The 25,732-nt window shown below is 43.9% G+C and overlaps 1 protein-coding gene across 2 annotated transcripts; it reads right to left on the reverse strand.

Moving 5' to 3' along the window:
- Positions 1–25,639, reverse strand: MAP3K8 (mitogen-activated protein kinase kinase kinase 8). 2 transcript variants are annotated; one of them, XM_061181530.1, is made up of 8 exons: positions 25,351–25,639; positions 20,270–20,631; positions 10,851–11,018; positions 8,461–8,722; positions 6,843–6,949; positions 2,974–3,126; positions 2,086–2,332; positions 1–848 (listed from the first exon to the last, which is right to left on the reverse strand). In XM_061181530.1, the coding sequence occupies exons 2-8, from the start codon at positions 20,606–20,608 to the stop codon at positions 718–720; spliced, it is 1,407 nt and encodes a 468-aa protein (XP_061037513.1). In that variant the 5' UTR covers positions 20,609–20,631; positions 25,351–25,639; the 3' UTR covers positions 1–717. The 2 variants fall into 2 exon arrangements, with proteins under 2 accessions (XP_061037513.1, XP_061037514.1); XM_061181531.1 differs by lacking the exon at positions 25,351–25,639 and adding an exon at positions 24,997–25,071.
- Between the last annotated feature and the right edge of the window lie 93 nt (positions 25,640–25,732).

The following is a 25,732-nucleotide window of genomic DNA, read 5'->3' on the forward strand; positions in this document are numbered from 1 at the left end:
TTCTCATCCTTTGGGATGTACAGACGTTATGTGGTTTAACACAGTTTTATCCACATTCAAAACATCACGTTTTAAATGTTTGAAGCATAGCATGTACAGTACAAAATGTTTCCATAGGAACATAAAAGAACCCATCTCTAGTGGCCTGCTGTCAGATGGCTCCTAATTAATCAGTTAGCCATTTTTAAGACACTAGTTCAGCTTATTGTTACAATATTCAAGTTGTTCTGGTCACCCCAAATATAAAGGCTTTCATTTACATTGGAATTTACTGACAAAGGCTCAAAGAGTTATCATAGAATACACACTAATATACACCAAAGTATTCTGAGTTAAATGAACTTCCCATACTTAAATTAGAAGCGAGAATAGTAATTTTAGGCTAATATATTATCCCTGTGATTGGTATTTTTAAAATTTTGAGCAAAGTGCACAGTTAATGGAATCAGTCACCGGCAATGATCCTTCTGTGAACTCTCAGCTTCCTTTGAGTCAGACGTACCACCTGAGAAATGAGAACCTTCCAGCCTGATGGGGCCCGGGGCAGCTTCACAAATCAACACACAGGAGCCACGTGGAGTCACATTCATGAGTCGTGGGAGCCCAGCCGATAAACGCACAATTCACTTGACAGAGCCCCCGTGCGGAGTCAGCAGAATCAGCTTCCCAGAGACCGGTAAATGCTGAGTCCTAATTTAGGGCAAATGCCGCCATCCATCAGCCGTATTCTAGTGTTGGTGGACCCCGGACAAGGTTGAAATAGCCAGCCAGGGCCCCAAGGTCTATGTAGAGAGAACGCTGCCTCTTCAGCATCTCCGATTCCTCAGTGCTCCCTGTGCATGAAGAATCTGAAAAGGGAAACATCGAAAAAATAAAATAAATGACCAGGGGACATGGGCCTAATGGAACAGCATTCAAACTCTGGTTTTATTAGGGAGCCACAGAGTTGAACACTATTGGCTAGTTTGTGTGATACGACACAGACAAAAGAATTCAAAAAAGAGTCAACGACCACAAGAAATCAGCTAGAAATCCTGGCCCATCTTCCAACATCCCAGATGATTCTTTTTAAATGCAGAAAAGTCAGACAAGAAGCCGAGAAATGCAAACAAGAGTTCCAGGCTTGACATCTGGGTTTGGACCCTAATAGATTTAGAATGTCACAGATTTTCATAAGAAAAACGGAAACCCCTCTCTGTGCATATTCAGTGCTCCTGGAATGCGTATTGTCTTTCCCAAATGGGAAAGTTTCACAGCTGGTGGAGAGATTTTGAGCAGAAATGCAAGTTGCCTTCAAACTCAATATTTTATCAGCACCGTGATGTTTCCAAACAAGGGCTGGCGTGGTTTACCATAATTGCATTAAAAAGAACCCGGCACTTTGCTAACAGCAAAACTGTCATGCTTGATCTGTTTTTAAAAGCAAATGCTATTCTCTGTTGCAAAAAAGCAAGGCAGAGCAATTCTCAAAGACTGCATTATCTCCATTTGCCTGGAAACCAGTTAGACTTTGCTGGTAAATTAGCCAATTTTTTTTTTTTTTTAATTGTGATTTTTTTTCTTTTTGGCCGTGCCCCGCGACAGGTGAGATCTTAGTTCCCTGACCAGGGATAGAACCCGTGCCCCCTGCAGTGGAAGCACAGAGTCTTAACCACTGGACCGCCAGGGAATTCCCAGCCAATATTTTTTTTTTTTTTTTGTATATGCTTTTGCTAACATTCTTGCTGAAATTTCTCCGACAACTTATGGCATGCAGGAAGTCACTTCAAATCTTTTTTAGTTTTATTGAAGTCTAGTTGATTGACAATGTTGTGTTCATTTCTGCTGTACAGGAAAGTGACTCAGTTATACACATATATATTCTTTTTCGTATTCTTTTCCATTGTGGTTTATCACAGGAGGTTGACTATAGTTCCCTGTGCTGTACAGTAGGACCTTGCTGTTTATCCATCCTATATATACCAGTTTGCATCTGCTAATTCCATTTTTTTCCCAAGTGCTTTCATGAGCTCTAATTATTAGAAGTTGGACAGAGACAGAAAAAGAAGGGAAGCAAGGGCGCTGCACACCGCAGGGCGTCCATACCCGCGATGTTCTCAGGAAGCTCCAACTCCTTTCGGCTCAGCAGCCGCTTCCGCTCAAAGAGGGCAGAGTCCAGACTCTGACAGCGGGGCTGATCCTCCCTAGGGGGGTTCAGAGCGTCATGTTTCAGTAGGTCTGCTGCCCTGGGCCGGTGATTGGGGTTCCTCTCCAGGGCGGCCTCCATCAGCTCTCTCATGCCAGGACTGCAGTCTTCAGCAATGTCTTCCAAAGGAGGCGCTTGCTTGTGGATCTATGAACAAACCAGCTCTCTTAGCATCAGTGGTATGAAAATATACCCTCGACAGGACAAGTATTCTAGTTACAAGACCTGGGCAGTCTTTTGTTTCGAAGCAAATACAGTTCATACCCTTCAGTAACATTTCCTAAGGAAACCGAGTGAAACCCATCTTTTGGTTGAAGGCAGTCAAAGATACATGCGAGGTTTGAATAAACAGCTTTCCATCAGAGCAGTGGCCAAAGGTCCCTGTGCAGTAACGGGGAAGTGTCTACTTCTCAACCTCTCCACGGTCAAAGGGGCCCTGCGTGTTTCACTACGTTCCAGGCTGCCGTGGGGATCTACAATCTAACAGCTTTTTTTGGGAACGTGTTCAAAGAACACATACAACTTCCTTGGCTCAATGATTTATACTACTCTGATGCTCTTCTGCAGCATCTTGTATAACAGCATAGCTATAATGTCTGCCCGTGCACACTGGGGTAGGTTCCCGCTCAAACAGTGATGCCTTCTTTGCGGGAACGGGTCATCGCTCCACGTGGGAGGAACTTTCAGCTTCCCCTCATGGGTCAGTTCACCATCATCCCACTCAGGTGTGTTATCCGAGAAAGAGCAGCTCTCCTGAGCAGGTGGGATGCCCCGCTGCCCCTGCTTACTATGTACAGGTAGGAGGGGTAGGCAGAGCGCGGGTAGCGCTTCACCCAGGGCGGGGTGCCCGTCTGCATGTGGATGAGTGTGGCCCCCAGGCTGTAGATGTCTGCTTTGGTCGAATGGCCCCTGCACAGGATCACCTCTGGGCTCATGTAAATCTGAAAGAGAAGCAGGACAGGTCAGTCCGACTCCCCTCACCCGTCTAGGTACCATTTCCCTAATCCACTTCGGGAAGCTTCACCATATTCACCGCACACTTCATCCCTTCACAAGGGCCTGGCATTGCTGTGTTCCCTTCATCGAAGGAGAAGCACAGACCCTCGGGGACCCAGGCAGCTTTGGCCGAAGGGCCCCTGCAGCCTCAGAACACCTTTTCGCACAGACTGAACACAAGGCAGACCAGGCAGCAAAGGACCCACAGCCGAGAACCCACCTGGGAGTCCCACTCATCCAAGTTCTGCAAAGCACAGATCAACGCTTCCTGTTTCTATTAAAACACCAATTCCTTTCCTATTTAAATGACACTGAAATACACGTCCTCATTTCATGTTTGTCATTAAAATGCCAAACCACTAACTATCTGCAGTCATCAAAGGCAGAAGTCTCCAGGGTATCAACACCGACTTCGCGGAAGAGAAGAATTTAAAGTGTAATAGTGGGAAAGTGATCCTAATTGGTCATTTGTATGAACCACTTCTTATTTCTACCTACCAGGGAGCCCAGTGACTAAACATTAAAGGCATGCCATGTTCACATTGTGTAAGTTCTGTCTGGTTTTATGAGCCGATGCTGGAAAAGGAGGGCTAGTTTTAGAAATGGTTTCTCTAAGCAGCGTTTGTTTCTAAACGTAAAAAAGAGAAAAAGAGCAAACCCTGGGGACCCGTGTCTTTACGGCGGGTACAGGCATAGAGCAGTTACTACCTTCATTGTCAATATTTAGCTTTGAGAAGTTTTGATGCTGTCTGTCATCTGACTATGGAGAAGCAGGCGAGTGTTCCCAGAATACATTTCAGAGTAAATAAATAAAGAACTGGCTTACAAAACCTGGGGAAATTGCCCAGTTTCCCCCTCCTAACTTGCCTCAAGTACTTCCTACAACACAATTCCGGGCTGGCTGGCTTTGGTTCCCTCGCTGATTTTCTCTCTCTCTCTCTCTCTGAAGGACTTTCTTACCAAATAAAATCACGAGATTTAGCACCACGCACAGTGGTCAGGGCAGCTGCCAACAGCAGTGCCCACCCTGCTGCACCCCTGCCAGCTCCCCTAAGCGAGGATTAGGCAAAGCGTTACTGCGGGCGTCACCAAGGGCAGCTATGTGCTCAGGGCCCTGGCGGGACCATGTGATGGCACATCGGGGGCGGCAGCATCCCCTCCCCCTGGAGACCTGGCTGCTGCCCCTCGGGCGGCTCCCCATCACCCCCCCAGAGGCCCACGGCTCACACTCCTGGCTCCTCAAGCCCTAAGGAGCCAGAGCAGCAGGGCATGGGGGTCAAGGGCACTTCCTTTCAGGGCTGGCTCTGTGGGGCTTGTGCATCCGAGGGTGTGGGCACTGGAGCAAAGGAGTCTAGAGGTCAGGGGTCAAGGCCTTCACCTCTGAACACATTTATTACAAAGGGAAAGAGACTGTGTGTGTGTGTGTGTGTGTGTGTCCGTGCACGTGAGGATGACGTGTGACCTTACATAAGAACTTTCCAAAAGGAAGCATGCAATCAAAGGAATTCTAATTAGCTATTCACGTTGATTTTTTCTTCCTTCTCTGTAGCAGGGAATTCAAAAACAATAGCTTAAAGATAGGACAGATTAACCCTGTATGTGTATTATCAATACATGGTTACAGGATCATGTCCTGAATTTGAATGAGCTCTGTTGGGGGGATCAGAAATCATCTGTAGCCAAGTGATCAAGTTCTAATGGGAAGCGAATCTGCACAGTTGACCTTGACTAATGATACCTTCTTGGCTCCTTAAGGATGAGGAGTCAAAACAAGGTTGCCCAGAGCTTTCCTTCCCACTTCAACTCACCATCACACTTCACTATCACACTCCGACCGTGAGTGCCAAACAGAGGGTAAACAAGCACGGGTTGATCAGAAGAGTTTATAACTAGGAACACCAAGGCCAGTTTAGCCCGTCATAGAAAGCAATTTACATTTGGTGAAAATACCTCAATCCAAATACTATTCAGGAACAGACGCTGTGCTCCTATCTCATACCCAAGCACACACTCTCTTTCTGCTAGAAAATCCCAGAAAGGAGATGTCTTTCTCTGGCTATTGCAAAATGTTCAATTTGATCACCCTGCTGGGAAGAGAAAGGTATTTTCCATCTTTAATACCATAAATAGTTTGTTTCTCAAACTGGCTCCAGGAAAAAGAGTAGAGTGTCACATATCTGAATGTCTGACGACTGCCAAAATATGCTGAAGTATTTTCCGAAAAAAACATGTCATAAGTGTTGTCTTATTAGATTTTGTGCTTTGGGAAAGTTTTCCTAAGATCTGGTGACTAAAACATTCTTAAAAAAAATAATAAATAAATAATGTTCTCTTCTGAACATTATTCTGCTTGAAGACAACTCTCCAGAATCCTCTCCCAAGTATTTTCCAGAATAAGTTCAGTAATAACAGCAAAAACAAAGATCTCTTCTGCTGCCCGGGGGGAGTCTTTGCTTTCAGAGAGTTAAGAAAAGGCTTACAGAATCTTGGTTTGAAAGGCAGACAATTTTTTTTTTAGCACTGCAATGAGTTCAGTGCAATACATTTACTAGCTAAACTAAAGGTTATCGTCTGATTAACACCAGGACTGACCTGATAATCTTGGGGCAAAGGTCCAGCCAACTGCCCCTTCTCCATTTCCTGAGGGCACTTTCAACAGCTAGAAGGGCATGGGGCTGGGAGGCTCTGACAGTTCACCCTCTGATAGTTTATCATCTCACAGTCATGGAGATGGGTCAGGAAGGCAGCTTCTACACCCATGTACCTTCCCAGGTGCATCCAACCCCATACCCATCATAACCAAATGTGAACTAAACGGTTAAACGTTAATAATTCAGGTAAATTTAAAATGGGTCCTCCCTCCAGAGTAGACTCCTTATTGGCTTTGCCCTGTGCTCCATCCCTGGTACCTACAGCAGTCTTCACACAGCAGATGCCGGATAGACACTCACTACACAGATCAGCTGTTCAGCCTAATGAGGTGAGCGCTAAATATATTATTTGACAGCCCGTGAACGCGTTTCTCTGAATCCCATTTAGATCCAGGAAAGTTCTGCTTTTGTTGTTTTTGCTTCACAAATGAGTTAAATAGTATAGCAAGTTTATATTTTCAAATAAGATTCATTTGTGCTCCAGTAAATGAGACTCCTTTTAAGATTTCCAGGATTCAAGAGAGGCCTGAAATGCTGTCAGTTCTCAGTAAATGTTCTTAAGGACCATGACAATTACGGCTGTAATTGAACCAAAACAGTAACATTAGTTATGCTAAAACCACATATATGAGTTATATCAAGAAGCTACATAGCTGTTAAACCTTAGACTTTAGACTCAGAAAGAAGGAGATTTCGAGGCCCTGATCTATCAGTAGCTGAGTAACTTGGGGCACTTTATTTTAACCTCTTCAAGCTTATTTTCTTATTTTAAAATGGGAGTAATAGTATTTGCCTATGATAATAGTATTGTGAGGATTAAACAATATAATTTATTTCAAGGGCTAAAGAGTATATGGCACAGAGTAAATGCTCATTAAACATGGTCCAATGATAACAATGATTTAATGTAATGGTTTTCCTCCCCTTCTTTGTCCTTTCTGCAGTAATGCTAGCACATCTTATTTTTACTCTTAGTAAGATATTGCCCATTCTGGTGTGAACATAATTACCTCTGTTCCTCGCAGGTCCTTAGGAAAATAGATTTCTTCAGTCATTTGGACACTTAGACCAAAATCCACCAAAACAGCTTTTGTGGACATGAAAACAATGTTGCTAGCTATAAAGAGAGGAAATTTCTCAGTAAAAAATTGTGTATCTATCCCTAAATAAAATGAAAACATTATTTAAAACAACAAGTTCTATATAAAGATAGATTGAAATGCTTCCCCTACTAAAATGGGCTTATGATGTTCAAAAGAGAAGGATGAATCTGGGTGAGAGTTTAGGTAAAAATCACTTCAGATTTGTCAAGAATTCAGCCAAGGTGGATATAAATGATTGTAGCCATTAATAATCCTCAAGATACAACAGCCAAGACATGGAAACAACCAAAGTGTCCATTGATGGATGAATGGATAAAGAAGATTTGTATATATATATAAATTTTTGTGATACATAATATATACATATAAATTGTGTGGTATATAGAATGGAATATTATTCAGCCATAAAATAAGAAGGAAACCCTGCTATTTGTGACAATACGGATGAACCTTGACGGCATTATGCAAAATGAAATAAGTCAGACAGGAAAAGACAAACACCGTATGATCTAACATATGTGGAATCTAAAAAAGAAAAAAAACAAACAAACATAGAAACAGAGAACAGAGTGGTTGCCACGGGTTGGGGTGGGTGGAATTCGGGAAGGTGGTCAAAGGTTACAAATAATAAGATGAAAAATAATAATAAGATGAATATTATTTCATCTTCCAATAATAAGATGAAAAAGTTCTGGGGCTGTGATGTACAGCATGGTGACTATAGTCTATAATACTGAGTGGCGTATTGGAGAGTCGCTAAGAGAATAGATTTTAAAAGTTCCCACCACACAAAAAAATTATAAATACATGAGATGGATGGATGTTAACTAACCCTATTGTGGTGATCATTTTGCAATATATACATATATCAAATCATTACCTTGTATACCTTAAACTTACACAATGTTATATGTCAAGTATTTCTCAATAAAGCTGGAAAAAATATTTTTTATATTTTACATATTGAGTTTCAAATTCTAAGATATAAGCATAGTATTATCAAGCCACTTTCTAAAACAAAAAAGTAAAATACCCAATTTTTGTCAGGACAAGTTTTGCTAGTTCAATTTACCCTTAGATATTAAGGGTTCATAGCGGGTCTCTCTTGTGTATTTCCCCACAATCTCTTATTCCTAGAAAGCAGTCAGTGAAAGCTTCTTTAATGGACTATTGCCAAATTTGTATTCAAAATTAAAAAGCAATTTGTTTTTCAAAAATGTTGACTGTGTTTTTAAGTATGTTACTATTTTTAAAGCCTATTAACAAGGCAGTCGTTAATAATATGTGGCTATAATCTCTTCCACAACAATTGGAAAATCACCCTCCCTTATGACTTTGAAAGCTCTCGTGACCCCACTGGACTCTAAAATGTATCTCAGGAACCCAGGGAGAAAGGGGGAGAGCGCTGGCGGGGAGGGGTGTCTTCCCTGACACCAAGGACCTTCAGATTGAAGGAGGAGCCGTGTGCCTAAGGTCTAACTAGTCCTTTTTAAGCCAAAAAGGGACACGTCCAAGGAGAACTCACGTTTAATGTCATGGTGAATCACTTTCTTCGAGTGCAGAAAATCAAGTCCCTTGAGAACATGCTTTGTCACCCAAATAATCTCAAATTCTCTCATGGGTCCACAGCTCTCCAGTTTCTCCAGGACAGACCCTCCCTCGCCTGCTTCCATAAAGAGATGGACGGTTTCGCCCCACAGAACCGCGCCGTATAACTCAGCGATGTTCTCATGCCGGAAGCAAGCCTGGATTTCCACGTCAGATGGCTTAAACTGGTCTACCGGGATCTAGAACACAAAACACAAGGAAGGTTCTAAACAACCCCAGGATAAAGAAAAGAATACACAACATAGGTCGACTCACAAACCAGAAGGCAAATAAATGCCCTCAAGGATACTCGGATGTGTTGTGAAATTGTACTCCCGAGTTAAGACAATGTTTACTTGAGATATGCCTTTACATTCATGTCTGCGAAAGGTAAAAAAAAATAAGAAAATAAAAAACAAAATAATGAAATACTGCTTTCATTTAGAGTATAGATACCCAACTGAAGAATTATTCATGATTGAAACAGAGGAGGTAATTTCCCATCTTTTATACAGGTAATTTCTACGGCACCTAGATTTTAGGCCATATTGTCAATATTCCTTGTCATGAAATAATATAATGTCTCTGGTCTCTCAGTTTGTGTTCTAACAATGCATTTAAATAAGCACTGGCCATCTACTCTACAGAAAATCGGAAGTCATTCATAAAGAAAGAAGTAGCTCTTTCAGTGCAGATAGATATGGAATGTCTCCAAAATATACTGTTAGGCTGAAAAAAATCAAGATGCAGAAGTACATATATTATATTCCCATTTGTAATAAAATGTTCAACTATACATACACATGTCCATAGAATTCTCTGGAAGGACATTTAAGAACCCATTAACAGTAGTTACTTTAAGGAAAGGGATCTCATTCTTTAGCCTGCATCCTTTTGGACCTGTTTAGGGTTGTTAATCATCTTATATGTTTCTCTTTTTTAAGAAAAAATATGGCTTAAATATTAAATATAAGGACTGCAAGGAAAACAAACCCACAAAGCTATTTCCCATGTCTTTTGTGATGAAACTGAAAAACAGAACACTTTGGTTCTAAGAGCGTTAAAAAATGTCTCCAGATTTTTTTTTTTAACTTGGACATATCTCCTAAATGCAACCTTCAAGTAACTTACTCTATTAACTCCTTTTCTTCAGTTTAATAACAGCTGCTCTGGCCACCCTTTAAGGAGGAACAAACAAGGCCCACATGACAATAAGAGAAACAGATGATATTCAGTAATTATTTTCTGTTTTGTTTTCGTTAAATCAAAAGTCAGTTTGTTTTATTGCACTTCTTAAAAAAACAAAACTTTAAAGTAGAACAGACATACACAAAAGTGCAAAACTGGTTAAGTATCAAACTCAAGGAATTTTCAACTGAACACACCCATGTAACCACTATACAGATCAGGAAACAGAAGTCCACCAGCACCCTGAAGCCCTCCGCTGACCCCTGCCTGTCCCTGCTCCTCATGGGCACCCATTAACGGGACTTCCAACAGCATGGGTTTGTTTAGCCTTTTTTGGCTGTTATGTAAGAGGAATCTCATACAGTAGATCCTATTTTGCGTCCAGCTGCTGTGGCTTAACCTAATGTAGATTTATCATCGTCAATACGAAGTTGTAAGTCATTTCTTCTCTTCACTGGACAGCATCCCAGTATGTAAATACACCACATTTCAGCATCTGGAAACTTCCCAATTTGGGGCTATTACAAATACTGCTGCCATGAACACTCTAGCACATGGCTCTGGTGACCGCGTGTGCATGCCTGCTGGGCAAGCACCTGCAGGAGTGGAATTGCTGGGTCACAGGGCGTGTGCGCATCACTTTGGTAGGTCCTGCCAAACGGTTTTCCAAAGTGGGGCACCTCAGCAGTGATTGCTCAATAGGAAGAGATGGGGTTTTTCTCCGAAATTCAGCCCTTTAATCTGTAGTCCTGGGGAGACTTGCAGCTTTCCCAGCGTCTGCTTGGGTCCCTGCCTGGTCCCCTCCCCAGTGGGTGGCATTAAAGCAGCAGCAAACAGATGTGCTCTTGCAGGGTAGCTCCCCTTCAGCCACCACAAGAGGGATGAAGTTATCCAAGCTGGCGTTAAAGAAGCTGGTACTTTCTTTGTTATCAGAGCAAAATGATTAAAATCAACTATGCCCTTAAGCAGACTTGGGGCTTGAATGGCCCCAGGTAGCAAGCAAATCTATAAAACACAGATGCTTTTTTGGACACAGCACCCTTAGATAAGAGGCCAGCTTTGAGTAAAGTAAATAAACGAACACGCAAAAGCTCCAATGCCGAACACGCAGGGCACCCTGTCTGGTTATGAAGTACATACCAATTTACATGCCATTCTTTTCTTAGTTTTTATGTCTTGTGCTAAGTACACTTTTCCAAAGGCCCCCCGAGGAATAAAATCAGAGCCAATATTCCTGTAAGTCAGCTTCCAAGGGATGAGAAGAACATCAGAGTCTATCTGATAGCGTCCATTCTGGGGGGTGATTACCTACAACAAAACAAAAATGCAGGAGGGTGAGAATTTCAGCAAAGTCCTTTTCTGAGACCCACCCTTTAGAAACTGGTTACGTTAGACCGCATTCCTACACGCAGGGCTCAAAATTAATGTCACCGTATATAATCATAACAGTGTACAGAGGCTATATTTAGAGCTTCAGCAAAACAGAGAAAGCATGTAACAGAAACGCATCCCTGGTCAGACCTGATCATATTTCTATCTATGTGTGAGTAATTCACTGCCAAAGAGAACTTTAAAAATGATTTACCTAAGGCAGCATGACTGCTGTGACCAAAAGGCTGAAAATAAACATTGCAGAAATGTAAACTGTGCATGTAAGCTGACTCGTTTCCAATTAAAATGTGCTAACCTGTTAGTCTGCATACCTATTACTCAGAGGTGACGCACACCAGAGAGAGTAGGGAAATGAACTGATGATCACAGAGGATTCTGGAAAACAATGTGTTATGCCAGAGCTATGAGTTGACAGTGCCACATAAGCAAAGTAAGGGCAGAACCATTTCTCATCCATTCACTCATTTAATATTTACCGAGTGCATGGTATGTGCCAGGCACTGTGTTTGGTGCTGAGCAGGCAGCGATGAACAAGAGACAGATGACCCCTGACCTCTGAGGGTTCATGAGTCAGTAAACACTTTGAACAAGAGGTCTGAAAACCAGCTGACTCAAAAGCTGAGAGCGACAACCTAAGTGTCCATCAACAGAGGAATGGACAAAGAAGATGTGGTACATATACACAGTGGAATACTACTCAGCCGTAAAAAGGAATGAAATAATGCCATTTGCAGAAACATGGATGGACCTGGAGATGATCATACTAAGTGAAGTAAGTCAGATAGAGAAAGACAAATACCATACGATATCATATGTGAAATCTTAAGAAAAAAAAGATACAAATGAACTTATATACAAAACAGAAATAAACCCACAGACATAGAAAACAAACTTACGGTTACGAAAGGTGAAGGGGGGGAGGAGTTTGGGATTAACATATACATACAGCTATATATAAAATAGATAACCAACAAGGACCTACTGTATAGCACAGGGGACTATACTCAATATTTTGCAATAACCTATAAGGGAAAAGAATCTGAAAAAATATATATATATATACACAGTATAGTATAACTGAAACACCTTGCTGTACACCTGAAACTAATACAACATTGTAAATCAACTATACTTCAATTTTTAAATAAATGAATAAAATTAACGATTAAAAAAAATTAAGGGCTTCCCTGGTGGCGCAGTGGTTGAGAATCTGCCTGCCAATGCAGGGGACACGGGTTCGAGCCCTGGTCTGGGAAGATCCCACATGCCGCAGAGCAACTGGGCCCGTGAGCCACAACTACTGAGCCTGCGCGTCTGGAGCCTGTGCTCCGCAACAAGAGAAGCCGCGATAGTGAGAGGCCCGCGCACCGCGATGAAGAGTGGCCCCCGCTTGCCGCAACTAGAGAAAGCCCTCGCACAGAAACAAAGACCCAACACAGCCAAAAATAAAAATTAATTAATTAATTAATTAATTTTTAAAAAAAATTAAGAGAGATATCCTGATAGCAGTGTGGGTTATAAGGGTATGTACCCTTGTCAAAACTCATCAAATTGGATATTAAAGATCTGTGTATTTTACTGCACATAAAGTCTATCTCAATTTTTCACTTTTGAAAAATTGAGAGGAGAAATAATTATAGATAAAATGAAAACAAATTAATAAGATAGTCCACGGGAGACATGACCTGGAGCACATTCCTAAAAAAAATGTGTTGGGTATTCTTTCAAGGGTTAGAGTCTCAAAAATACAGGTTTTACCTACGTTTCATTAGTAATATTACAACTTCAGATTATGAATTTGGGAATTATGAAACTATCAAAGTGACATGAAGGTATTTCAAGAATGGGAGAGGGTGAAGGGGAGTGCAGATCACGTGGGTAAAGAGTAGACTCCGATTCATCTCCAGATGCACGGGGCTCCTTACACGGGCCCTGCTCTGGGAATAATCCTGGTGACCGTAAGCAGGACGTATGATTGCTGATCTTAGCTACACCCCATGAACAGGCGTGCTCACTATTAGGGAATGAAGCAAAGAACGACGCTAATACTTAGAAATGTGAAGTCACTACACTTAAAACTTTAGTATTCACTGAGTGCAGCCTCTGCGCAGGACCCGAGAGGGAAAATGACGAAGTGGAGACCACGGCGTTGCCAACTTTGAAATATGACCTCCTTTCAAGAAGTGTCACCTCAGGTTCCTGGAGGCCACTTCTACAGCACACTGGGAACCACATTCAGACAAACCACGCTCATGGCCCTCAGCTGCACTCGCTTTATTGCCTCTTCCTTGTTATTACATATTTACAGACCCCATTTCATTCGATTCTCCAGGAATCCACTTGAGGGCTTAACTCACCTTTGGAAAAAAAAAGTTTTACTTTAAAAGAAAATTTTTTTTTTAATTGAAGTCTAGTTGATTTACAATGTGCTAGTTTCAGGTATACGGCAGTGATTCAGTTATACATATACATATCTATTCTTTTTCAGATCCTTTTCCATTATAGGTTATTACAAGATATTGAATATAGTTCCCTGTGCTATAGTTCCTTTGTTCTGGATCCGTGGGCTCTAGAACAAAGGCCGAGCTGGCTCTGTCCTGCTCTGCTGGTCCCACAGCAAAGGGACAGCCAGGTTCAAGTTCTGGGCTGTAACCAGTAGGTCCTGGTTGGTTATCTATTTATATATAGTAGTGTGTAACTGTTAACCCCAAACTCCTAATTTATCCCTCCCCCCTCCCTTTCCCCTTTGGAAACCATAAATTTTTTTTCTATGTCCATGAGTCTATTTCTATTTTGTAAATAAGTTCATTTGTATCATGTTTTTAGATTCCACGTATAAGTGATATCATATGATATTTGTCTTTGTCTGACTTACTTCACTTGGAAGTTTTACTTCTGCCCAACCCACATCTGCTCTAACCCACTCCGATGCGGTGTCCTCTTAGCCGACAGGATGAAGAGTAATGATACCAGCCATCTACCGAGCGCTAGTTCTGGGCCACGCGCTCTACTGAGTACTTCATACATTAGCTCAGCAATTTCTCACAACAGGCCTGTGACGTAAGGACTCTTTTTACCTCCACTCACAGATGAGGAAACTGGCTTCAGGAGGTTAAGGAACTCACTAGGCAGTGAAGTCAGGATTCAAACTCGGGTCTGTCTGACCCCAAAGCCACAGCTCCTGTTCTTTAGATAAGAGCCTTTGATCTTCCACAGGCTGTAATTAAAGCTGAGCCGTGATCAAAACACAGTTGTTAAATGTCTACATTTACACGTCACCGAGCACAGCTTGGCCTTCTTCTCTTTAGATCAAATACTCCCGTTCCTTCACCCCAGTTTATCATCCCCAGCGTTCTGGGGACCCTCCTCCAAACATCCTGCAAGTTCTCCCGGGCCACCTCTGAGGACAGTCCCTGAACGTGTGGTGTGACATGCAAGTGCTGGCCAGTCTGTGGTTCTGCCAAGTCCCTGGATCTTCCCCAAGTCCGAGACCTTCCCTATTTCGGTTTGAAATGTTTTTCCCCCTTCTTCTTCTTCTTCTTCTTTCTAGGGGTCCAAGCAAATAACCTTATGGAAATCTATGTTAAGCATTACCTCTGGCAACCCCTTAACGTACTAAAGCCATGGTCAAGTGCAGACATGCAGTCCATTTCCTCATCCCAATCACTGCCATTGACACAAAACAACACTGGGCCCAGGGGCAGCACTTGAGGAAGTCCGTAGGTATGTCAGTGAGAAGAATTCCATTAGGGTCCCGTGTGATGTAGCAGCTAGGAAATGGACGTGACCTCGGGCTACAGGAAAAGAGGCATGGGCTGCAGAACAAAGGCTGAGCTGGCTCTGTCCTGCTCTGCTGGTCCCACAGCAAAGGGACAGCCAGGTTCAAGTTCGGGGCTGTAAGACGGGCTTGAGGCCAGAGGGGGCTACCCACAGGAGGAGGAAAGGTAACACCACAGTGCACGAGAAGGAGCAGGCACAGCCAGAGGCGTCGGAGAAAGAAGAGGGAAGACGTGGGGAACACGCAGGTTTGTAAACATTGGGAGGACTGTCAGGAAGGCGCATGACAACCACAAGCACAACACTTTGCATCCTTTCAACACGCACTGTGTGTACACAGGTCACGTGCATTCATTGTATGGAGTGAATGCGGCCATTTACCCATTTTACAGATGAGTAAACGGAGGCAGAGAGGTTGTAATGACTGGCCCAATGTCACCCAGCTAGTCCATTTCAGAGCTGAGATACATGCCGGGCACTTTAATTCAAGAGCCTGCCGTCTTCACCACTCCTCATCATGTACGTATATACACATTTTTATGGCCAAGAAGTAGGGCTTAGGAGTCAGGGGAGTCAGAGATGGCTTTTAGTACCCTCTAAGGAAGGACTTCCCTACAATCAGCATTGGCCCGATATGACATTAAATGCCCTAGAATATGATGCATGCTTCATCACAGGTTTCCAAGCACAGACCAAAATGCCCCAGCAATTCTTGGAGCTGATAAAGGGGGTGATTCAAGCTTCAGACAGAGAGCTTGACTCAAGTATCTTTAAGGTTTTTTTAACCCTGAGAAACCAGGAATCCGTGACTAAGCCTGAGAAGCAGGGCCCAGCATCTCACACTGGCATCTATGAGCAAGCTCTCTGGGGCTCCTGAGCTTCCCAAACAATCACCCAAGAGTTGAGTGTTTAGAACCCATTTTAGGTTATTCATCCCCAGAAGAGGGTGAGAGTTGGTCTAGATTATAAGTAACTTGTAGCAGCCTCACACAAAGCAACTCCTGGCTTAGTCTCCTAAAGTTTCTTCCCCAGGTCCTGCTGGATGTTGGTGGAATCTTTTAAATATTATTTTCAGGAACATAGCACCCACTTGCACACACATGCAGACCACCATTTTACATGCCTATGCTTCAGGATATGACTGCAATTCCTGGGCCCTCCACCCTGTGTAATTAACTCCACAGGCGCTGTGGTTGTAGGTGGCCTGTAACACACCAGGCGTCTGTGCCTCCATTCTCTCCATCTGAAACATTCTCTGTTCTCCAGCCCCTTTATCTGGCTGATTCCAACTCAGTAATTTAGGCATCAATTCCTCTTGGGGGAATTCCCTGGCGGTCCAGTGGTTAGGACTCGGCACTTTCACTGCCGAGGGCCTGGGTTCAATCCCTGGTTGGGGAACTAAGATCCTACAAGCTGTGTAGTGCGGCCAAAAAAAAATTTTTGTTTTAATTCCTCTTGGAAGCCTATCTGACATTCCTCCCTTCCTCCTGCTCACCCTCGTGGTTATGTGAGGTATCCTGCCTGACCGTTCCCATAGCGATCAGGGCATAGCTGTATTGAGAAGCTACACTGCGTTACAATTACCTGTCTACTTGCCCTCTCCAGCAGGCAGAAAGCTACCAGGGAACACAAACTGTATCTCTAGCACCTGGAGAAGTACCTCATCCCCTGTAGAGGTTCGAGCTCTGTCTAGCAAATGAATGGATGAATACTGGAAGGAAAGCATTTGGTCCATATGTAGATACACTTGAAGGTCGACTTTACCTTGGAACCAATCTGTTGGGTAGCTAATTAGCTGTCATCTTGTAAAGCAGAGAAGCAGACAGCAGCAAGGCCAGGAGAGAAAAGTTTTGATGGAGTCTTAGGGGGAGGACCATGGGAAGAGGAAGGTCTTGAAGGTGGGATGGCTCCCAGGAGAACACATGTGAGGATGAAGGAAGCCAGAAGCCAACGTGGCCTCCTTCACCATCTTATCTCACACTGGCTATGATCTGGGATGGCAAGTCACCGTTCCTGTGCCATTATTTATAAAACACGGAGCTGTGACAGGCTACTAGCTGTCACAGGGATGCACCTAATCCTTAAGGGCAGTGACAGGAAAGCCAACCACAGCCCCCTGAGCCATCAACCACAGGGTGATTTGCCAAATAAGGCATGGTCTACTTTCCTGTGGATTTTAAGGTTAGGTCTTCTTGCTGTATTTTATATTCTTGATCATTTTTTAAAGCAAAAAGCTTTTTGAAAGTTGTAAAGATCCCTGCTTTTTTGATATGTCCTATTTGCAAATTTTCTCCCAAATATGCCTTGATTCATTTCTGGAGCACAGGCTCCATGACAGGACTAACAACATTCTACTCTTACCCTTTGCTGATAATATTTTCACTTCCTTTTAATGCCTTCATTTCTCTCGTTTGCTGCATTAGCTTTTTTTTTTATCCCTCACTCCAAAACCTTCAGGAAGCTACTGCTTTGTACTCTTTATATTTTTCCTGAATTCCCTTCTGTACATTCCCGATTCTACGGCCCATCTCTCATCAGTCTGATAGTCCGGGGAAATAAGCCTAAGTCTCTACATATTTACAAGCAAAAATAATGTGTTTATTCTGCATGTTTTCCTTTAAGATACCCATTTTAACAAATAAATACGTAAAAAAAAAAGAGAGAGAAATACATAAACAATTATGTTTCTGATTATAGATATATATATTATTTTGAACCAGAATTCTCCAGCTATATTTTAGCTAAGACAAACAGGTATTAACCCTTATTCAAATTATGACTTCCCATTTATAAACAGAAGTACTCTTCTCAAGGCAAAGTTAACTATCAAGTACAGTTTGGTATATCCAGACCAAAGCAAGTCATACAATGATACAAAATGTAATCTTTTTTTTTTTTTTTGCAAAAGGTAATTTTGCAATTCTGCTGCATTTTGAACTATAGCTGAACACAACTGGCTTCTAACAAAACAATTCACTACACAGCTGACCTAAATCACTGTGTTGTTTTGAACTGAACGAATGTGGTATGCAAAAAAGAATAATAATAATTAAGTACTCGGTCCAGAATCTTTACTTGTTCAGCACCGTCCCCCATACATTAGCCGTCTTGCCCTTTAGATGCACCAAAGGAAAGGAGGCACTTTCATCAATAAGCATGTTTTGCAAGTTCCCACCCACTCCTTTGTGAATTGTCCTTTTTTGAAAATTACGTCACCTCTAGCCAGCACCTACGTTCACCTTTGAGAGACTAAGACACTGACCACACCCAGACACATCACCTGATCCCCTACTGTGGCAACTAAGTGTTGTCACAATATTTTGGATTATTTGGATACTTGGGATGACTAAACAAATATAGCCCTTGTCATTCATACTTTGTCAGTTAAAGAGACTGAATCTGTGGATAACTATTTACTGCGCACAAACTACATTTCTGCAAGAACTGAATTTAGCCAGTATTAATATCGTGACGTGGGGCTTCCCTGGTGGCGCAGTGGTTGAGAATCTGCCTGCCAATGCAGGGGACACGGGTTCGAGCCCTGGTCTGGGAAGATCCCACGTGCCGCGGAGCAGCTGGGCCCGTGAGCCACAACTACTGAGCCTGCGCGTCTGGAGCCTGTGCTCCGCAACAAGAGAGGCCGCGATAGTGAGAGGCCCGCACACCGTGATGAAGAGTGGCCCCCGCTCGCCGCAACTAGAGAAAGCCCTCGCACAGAAACGAAGACCCAACACAGCCATAAATAAATAAATTTTAAAAAAAAGATAAATGTATCTTTAATTTAAAAAATACATATATATTGTGACATTTCAAGATGTGACAAGAAAGGAGCACAAAAATTCAGGCTTCAAAAAAATTAAACAGACATTCTTTGACATAAATTGTAGCAATATTTTTTTGGATCTGCCTCCTAAAGCAAAGGAAATAAAAGCAAAAATAAACAAATGGGACTTAATTAAACTTAAAAGCTTTTGCACAGCAAAGGAAACCATTGACAAAACAAAAAGACAACCTACTGGACAGGAGAAAATATTTGCAAATGATACAACCAATAAGGAAGGGATGAATATCCAAAATATGTAAACAGCTCCTATAACTCAACATCAAAAAAACAACAAGCCAATTAAAAAATGGGCAGAAGACCTGAATAGACATTTTTCCAAAGAGGACATGCAGATGGCCAACAGGCCCATGAAAAGATGCTCAACGTCTCTAATCATCAGGGAAACGCAAATCAAGACCACAATGAGATATCACTTCACACCCGTCAGAATGGCCACCATCAAAAAACACAAATAACAAACGTGGCGAGGATATGGAGAAAAGGGAATCCTCCTGCACTGTTGGTGGGAGGGTAAATTGGTGCAGCCACTGGAGAACAGTATGGAGGTTTCTCAAAAAACTAAAAAGAGAACTACCATATGATCCAGCAATTCCACTCCTGGGTATATATCCGAAAAAATGGAAACACTAATTTGAAAAGATACATGTACCCCAATGTTCATAGCAGCATTATTTACAATTGCCAAGGAATGGAAGCAATCTAACTGTCCCTCAACAGATAAATGGATAAAGAAGATGTGGTATATATATATACACAATAGAATACTACTCAGCCATAAAAAAGAATGAAAGTTTGCCATTTGCAGTAACATGGATGGACTTGGAGGGTATTATGCTAAGTGAAATAAGTCAGACAGAGAAAGACCAATACTGTATGCTATCCCTTATACGTGGAATCTGAAAAATAAAACGAACTAGTGAATACAACAAAAAAGAAACAGACTCATAGATACAGAGAACAAACTAGTGGTTACCAGTGGGGAGAGGGAAGGGGAAGGGAGTAGAGGATTAAGAGATACAAACTATTATGTATAAAATAACCTGCAAGGATATACCGTGTAACACATGGAATACAGCCAATATTTCATACTAATATGAATGGAGTATAACGTCCAAAAATTGTGAATCACTATATTGTACACCTGTAACTTATATAAAATTATACATCAACTATACTACATAAAAAATATATATTAATTAAAGACAAAGTCTTTATTCCCCTCTCAGATGAAGGAATCTCAGGAAGCCTTTCTCTTCGGCCTAATTGACGAATGAGCTCTTCAGTGAATTGTTAAATTAAAATTCATTCTTCTTAATTACCTATTTGTAGAACTACTCCTAAAAGATGGAAAAGATTCTTTAAATGGAACTTTTAAAGAAGACTGTTTTTTGTACCTTTCCCATGGAGGTGATTCTTACAGATATTCCATTTTTAAAAACCATACCTGGCAGCCAGTCTGAACCAAGTTCAAATCCCACTCAGCATTAAGTGCAGCAGCCGTAGTAAGCTGAACACACAGCACTCAACTGATCAGGAAAAAACATACCATGTTTAATAAAATTCCAGATTCTTGGGGTCGGTGTCCGTATAAACGCTTTGCGGTGTTGGATATGTGGTTTGCAAAAGCGAGCAAATCCTCCACGGTTCCGTATCGGACCGATGACAACCAAGGCCCCTCCTGGCCACTGAGCAGCACCGAGTCGGAACGCTTCTCCTCCTTGGGACCGCTGTCCTGACACACGGTCATCAGACTGGGTTCGAAGGCCACAGGCTCTTCGCCCGCGTAAAGGTTTTCCATAATGTCTATGACATCAGACACGTTCAAATGTTTCATTAATAAATCGATGTCTTCTTTGCTGTCACTTCCAGTGCTCATGAGCTCCATCACTGTTAGGGTCCCCAGAGAGTCTGCAAAAGAAACCTCAGCTACTTAGTTGACTGTATTTGTACTTGCATTTGAGATCAGTGGGAAACTGACATGAAAGGCCCGGGAACAGGCTTCTATATGACTTTGTTTATAAAATAAGGGCTCTGGCCACAGTGTGTGCGAGGTCAAGTGCACAGACAGTGAAGAAAGGGCCCTTAGATAACCTTCAGTCCGGCGCTCATTTTACAGAGAGGAACCCTGAGATCCAGCGAGCTCACTTGACAGTTTCCAGCCCTGCTTCTCTCCGAAGGGGACAATCTTCCCTGCATGATCTCTGGGGCTTTTAGGCCGTGGGTGACTTTTTTTAAAAAAAGAAACTCCTTGGGAATTCCCTGGCAGTCCAGTGGTTAGGACTCAGCACTTTCACTGTGGTGGCCCGGGTTCAATCTCTGGTTGGGGAACTAAGATCCCACAAGCCACGCAGCGCAGCCAAAAAAGAAATAAAATTAAAATGGAAATTTACTTAAAAAAACAAAAACAAAAAACTCCTTTACCAAATTCAGGAGCTAATTTTGCAAATAAAATTCAGGCCCTGAAGCCAGAAGCATGTCAAACGGATTTTAATCTAAGCAAATGTGATGATGGTATGAGAAAGAAGATTCCTTTAACCTGTAATCAGCTGTCCCCTCCTGTGACCAGGATTCTTTAACAGTACAAAGCATGCATCTCAAAGACTCAAGAAGGTTAACTTAATCTCTAGATCAATGACTCTCTAGAAGTTGTGGTTTTATAAAGAAGCCAGGGAAGCCAAATCTATCATAAGCAAGACATGGGTAAGGTCAACTAACTCTGATTAGCCAAAACCATATTTCAGTTCTTATATACAAATCAGGAGCCACACTTGGGATCTGTAAATGAGAAAAAGAAGGTAAATCAAGGGTAAACAATGATGCTGTTACTCAGGATTTTGGAACAACACCATTCCAAAGGATTAAAGATAAAAGGACTTAAGAGACCTAAGAAAATGAAAAGGTATGTATGTCTACTTAAACTACTGCGCTCCTGGAAGCAGCCTCTCTCTGAGAAGTGTTTCAGGTTCTTGAAAGCACAAGCCTTCAATGCGTTCAACACACAGGGCTACATAAAAGCCACAGGCTCCCATCAACCTGGAGCAAAAGCACCAAACTCCAGGAAATATTCCACCTTGGGGCCACGTGCCCACAAGACCTAGACATAGGCCTCTTGGTGAATTTCACTTGAGAAAAGAACCATGCAATTTAGTGTCGTTATTAAGTTACTGGACGATCCATTTCTTTCTTTTTTCTTTTAATGCTCTTTTTTAAAAATATTTATTTTATTGGGTTGGGCCAGGTCTTAGTTGTGGCCAGCGGGCTCCTTAGTTGCGGCTCACAGTCTCCTTAGTTGTGGCATGTGAAGTCTTAGTTGCGGCATGCACTGTGGGATCTAGTTCCCTGACCAGGGGTCGGACCCTGGCCCCCTGCATTGGGAGCCGGAGTCTTAACCACTGTGCCACCACAAATTGTGTATGGTGAAAGAAGTCTAGGATTGCGCAGTTATGACACGGCATCTAGACTCAGACTGAAGGGGACCAATCTCAGCCCCTCCTTTAGTGTTTGCATGATCTTGGGCAAGTTTTGTACTTTAATCTCACTGCATGTCGACGTCCCCCACATGCAAAATGCAAGTAATAGCAGCACGTCCCTTGTGGGTGGTTGTGAGGATCAAAGGAGTTCTAGAGCATAAGGTGCTGGGTGCAGAGTCTGGTACACAGTAAATAAACTGTGTCTTTTGCAGCTGCTACGATGCGCATGAAATCGAAGGACTAAGTCGGATGCCTGGCTTTGCAGATACTGCATTAGGCGGCCTTTCTTAACTGCAAATGGGCTGCGGCTACCTATTCCCCCCCAACCACCCATCCTCCCCCTTCTTCTCAGTAAGCTTTTAAAGACTGTTTCTAAAATAAGAGACAAAGAAAGAAAAAAAAAAAAGAAATGTTTTGACGGCTGTTATCATTACAGTTACATCTAGAGAGCAAAGGAAAGCCCCCTCTCTGAGACCTGGCTGGTCTTTGAGGAAGACTGATTCAGGCTCTTGGAGTCTGTTGACTTACGAAAGGAATTTTTTAGGTTAATGGAGGAACATTGGACTTGGGTTTCATGGGGCCATTTAGTTGCAGTTTCTACTTGTAGAATTTACAGAGTTGCAGTTTCTACTTGTAGAATTTACAGGGGAAAAAAATGGAATTGAAACAACAACAGCTAAATTTAGGACCCCACTGGCTGAAAAGTTCCAAAGCTGCTGGATTTACTTAGCGAATGGCTGGCCAGAGAGAAAGTAAAGTTCCCAGTAGCAAGGGCTATAGAAAGAGAGGAAAAGGTCCATACAGTTTACAAGTCCATTAGCTGATCCAGAGAGGAAAGGCAGGTTTTGGTTTCTAAATCCTGCAGAAAGTCTGGAACATTTGTATGTAAAACCAGAGAGGCGGAAACACACACGCCCGTAACTGATTGCTGGGGGAGGGCAGGGAGGTGGAGAAGTGTGTCTTCTGCGCCACTAATCCCTTAGCAACGCCAGCCTCCACTCCCGCAAACCCGCGTGCTCCCGAGAAAACCCTGATGACCGCCCGCTCAAAGCGCCGGCAAAAGCCTCAGCGTTTTCAGGCCTTAATTAAGCAGACAAGATGCTAACGATTTCTGCGTTATTCACCATCAGTAGACGTCTAGAAAAGTGAATGATGAAGGAATCTGTATTTCACTTTAGCAGCAAGCACCCTTCCCCACACAGTGTTCAATAAAAATCTGCATTAAATCCCCACTTGTTAACGCAGGAGGGGACTATACAAATTTTAGAAATGGACAAATGGGCAGATACAGTCAAAGTTATCTGCTTCAAATTATTTCTGAAATTGGCAGTAAAGCCAATAGGAAATACTCTCCTAAACATAATGGCATACCCTTAGCTACTTCCATCTCCATAAACAAAAGTTGAGGGTTTCCTGGCAAGTGCGAATGAAAATGGCCAAGATTACCGGCATAGCCTCCTACCTTACAAAGGATGATTATACCTCATGTTACTTCACATTTAAAAGATTTTTCTGCCAAAATAGTACATTGCTCCTCAGGGCACACCTCCAATAAGACTTCTTCTAATAATATTTTTTTCCTCAAAAAGCCCGAGAATTGGGACTTCCCCGGTGGTTCAGTGGTTAAGAATCCACCTGCCAATGCATGGGACACGGGTTCAATCCCTGGTCTGGGAAGATCCCACATGCGGTGAAGCAACTAAGCCCGTGAGCCACAACTACTGAGCCTGCGCTCTGGAGCCCGCGCGCCACAACTACTGAGGCTGCGCTCTGGAGCCCGCGCGCCACAACTACTGAGCCTGAGCTCTGGAGCCCGCGAGCCACAACTACTGAGCCTGAGCTCTGGAGCCCGCGCGCCACAACTACTGAGCCTGCGCTCTTGAGCCCGCAAGCCACAACTATTGAAGCCCGTGCACCTAGAGCGCGAGTGCTCCGCCACAAGAGAAGCCACAGCAAGGAGAAGCCCGCGCACCTCAGCACTCCCTGCTCGCTGCAACTAGAGAAAGCCCGCGCTGAGCAACTAAGACCCAACACAGCCAAACATAAATAATAAATAAATAAACAAATTTATTTTTTAAAAGAAACCGAGAATGAAGCCATTCTAGCTGTGTTAGAAGCACAGCCACTTCAAAACCTCTAGATGCCTCAACCATCCAATTTTCCTTATAGGACGTCTGCCAGAAATACCGCACACCAACCTCAATCCATCAGATCTGGGGGCGTCTGCCGATTCAAATTACCTTCTACTTGGCAAGTACCTAAAACTCAGGCCACAGATACGCAAAGCAACTGTATTACTGCTTCTTTCCCTGTTTTTGTCGGGAGCAGTCCTTTATTCTGGGCCAAAATACGTCTTTCCAAAAGTGAAACAGACATTGCAATGTTTTCTTAAAGACAGCTCGAGGCCTTCCCCGTTAACTTTTGGGACAATCTGGACGCTGCGCTTCCTTTTCAACGTGGTTCTCCGCCTAGAACTAGAACTTCGGAATCCTGATACTGCATTTCCACGGGGAAACATCTGTGAAATAACATTTTTCCCCTTAACATTCTTTCTTAGGCCAAAAGCCCAGCATTCGTGTTCTGCTATAACCACCCTACTGGTCGCAGAATGGGATCAGGGATGCAAGCGTGAAGTTGTTTCAGCTGCTCGGAGGCTCTCGACCCCGCTAACCGCCCCCCGCCCCCCGACTCCATTCCTCCCGGTCCTTAAGACGAAGGGAGCCTTAAAGGGCTTGCACATCAGAAGAGCACCCATCGCCAGGGCCAGCGGCAGCCGGGCCCCGCGCCTCCGGGGCGCACTCACCGGGTCTGAGCAGGGAGGGCGCAGCCGTGCGGGTGGTGCCCGCGGCGGGAAGCGGGGACCTGCCCTGCTCGCGCGCTAGGAATCCGGGAAGGAGGAGGAAGGGGGAGGAGTCGCGGGGCGGCGCCCCGTGGGACCCTTGCGCAAGGTGCTTTCCAGCTAAGCCGGCTGCAGCCGCTACCCGCGCGCAGCCCCGAAGCGCCGCAGCCGGAGACTGGCACGGCCCCCCGCCCCCCTCCCAGGGCCCCGGAGCCCTCCCGGATGCCGGGGCTCCCCGGACCTCAGGGTGCGAACCGCCGGGGCACCCAGCAGGGCTGCGATCGAACGACAGCCCCGAGCCCCCGAACTCTGACTTACCTGCGGCCTCCGCGCGCCCCCGCCGCCGTCCCCCGACGGCTCGCGGCGCAGCTGGCGGACAGCCCCCGGAAGCCGGGCGCGTCGGGGTCCCCAGGTCCGGCGTCGGCAGGAGCGCGAGCCAGGGCTACCGGCCCCGAAGCGTTGGCGCGCCGTCCGGGCCCGAGCGGCCGAGTGAGCCCCGCGCCTCCCGCGCGCCCGGGCCGCCCTCGTCGGTCCCTGACTCACAGCTTCTGGGCCGGCCGAGGGGCGGCGCAGCGGACTCCAGCCGCCGCCTCCCCGCCTTTTCCATTTCCCCTTTCTCTCCGTAAACAGAAAGAGCCCGCCGGCTTGCGGGGCAGCCCGAGCCCCCGCGAGGGGAAATTCCGGCCTCCCCCCGCCGCTT

This window comes from Eubalaena glacialis, chromosome 2 (genome assembly GCF_028564815.1).
Source record: "Eubalaena glacialis isolate mEubGla1 chromosome 2, mEubGla1.1.hap2.+ XY, whole genome shotgun sequence".
Classification (NCBI taxonomy): Eukaryota; Metazoa; Chordata; class Mammalia; order Artiodactyla; family Balaenidae; genus Eubalaena; species Eubalaena glacialis.

Bases quoted from the DNA above. Each gene is read 5' to 3' on its own strand.
- MAP3K8 (XM_061181530.1), bottom strand. From the start codon at position 20,608: ATGGAGCTCATGAGCACTGGAAGTGACAGCAAAGAAGACATCGATTTA. The intron at 8,723-10,850 runs GTATGTACTTCA...TTTGTGTTCTAG, and splicing joins AAAGAATGGCATGTAAATTG to ATCCCGGTAGACCAGTTTAA. The intron at 849-2,085 runs GTATGGACGCCC...TTCCCTTTTCAG, and splicing joins GCTTCCTGAGAACATCGCGG to ATTCTTCATGCACAGGGAGC.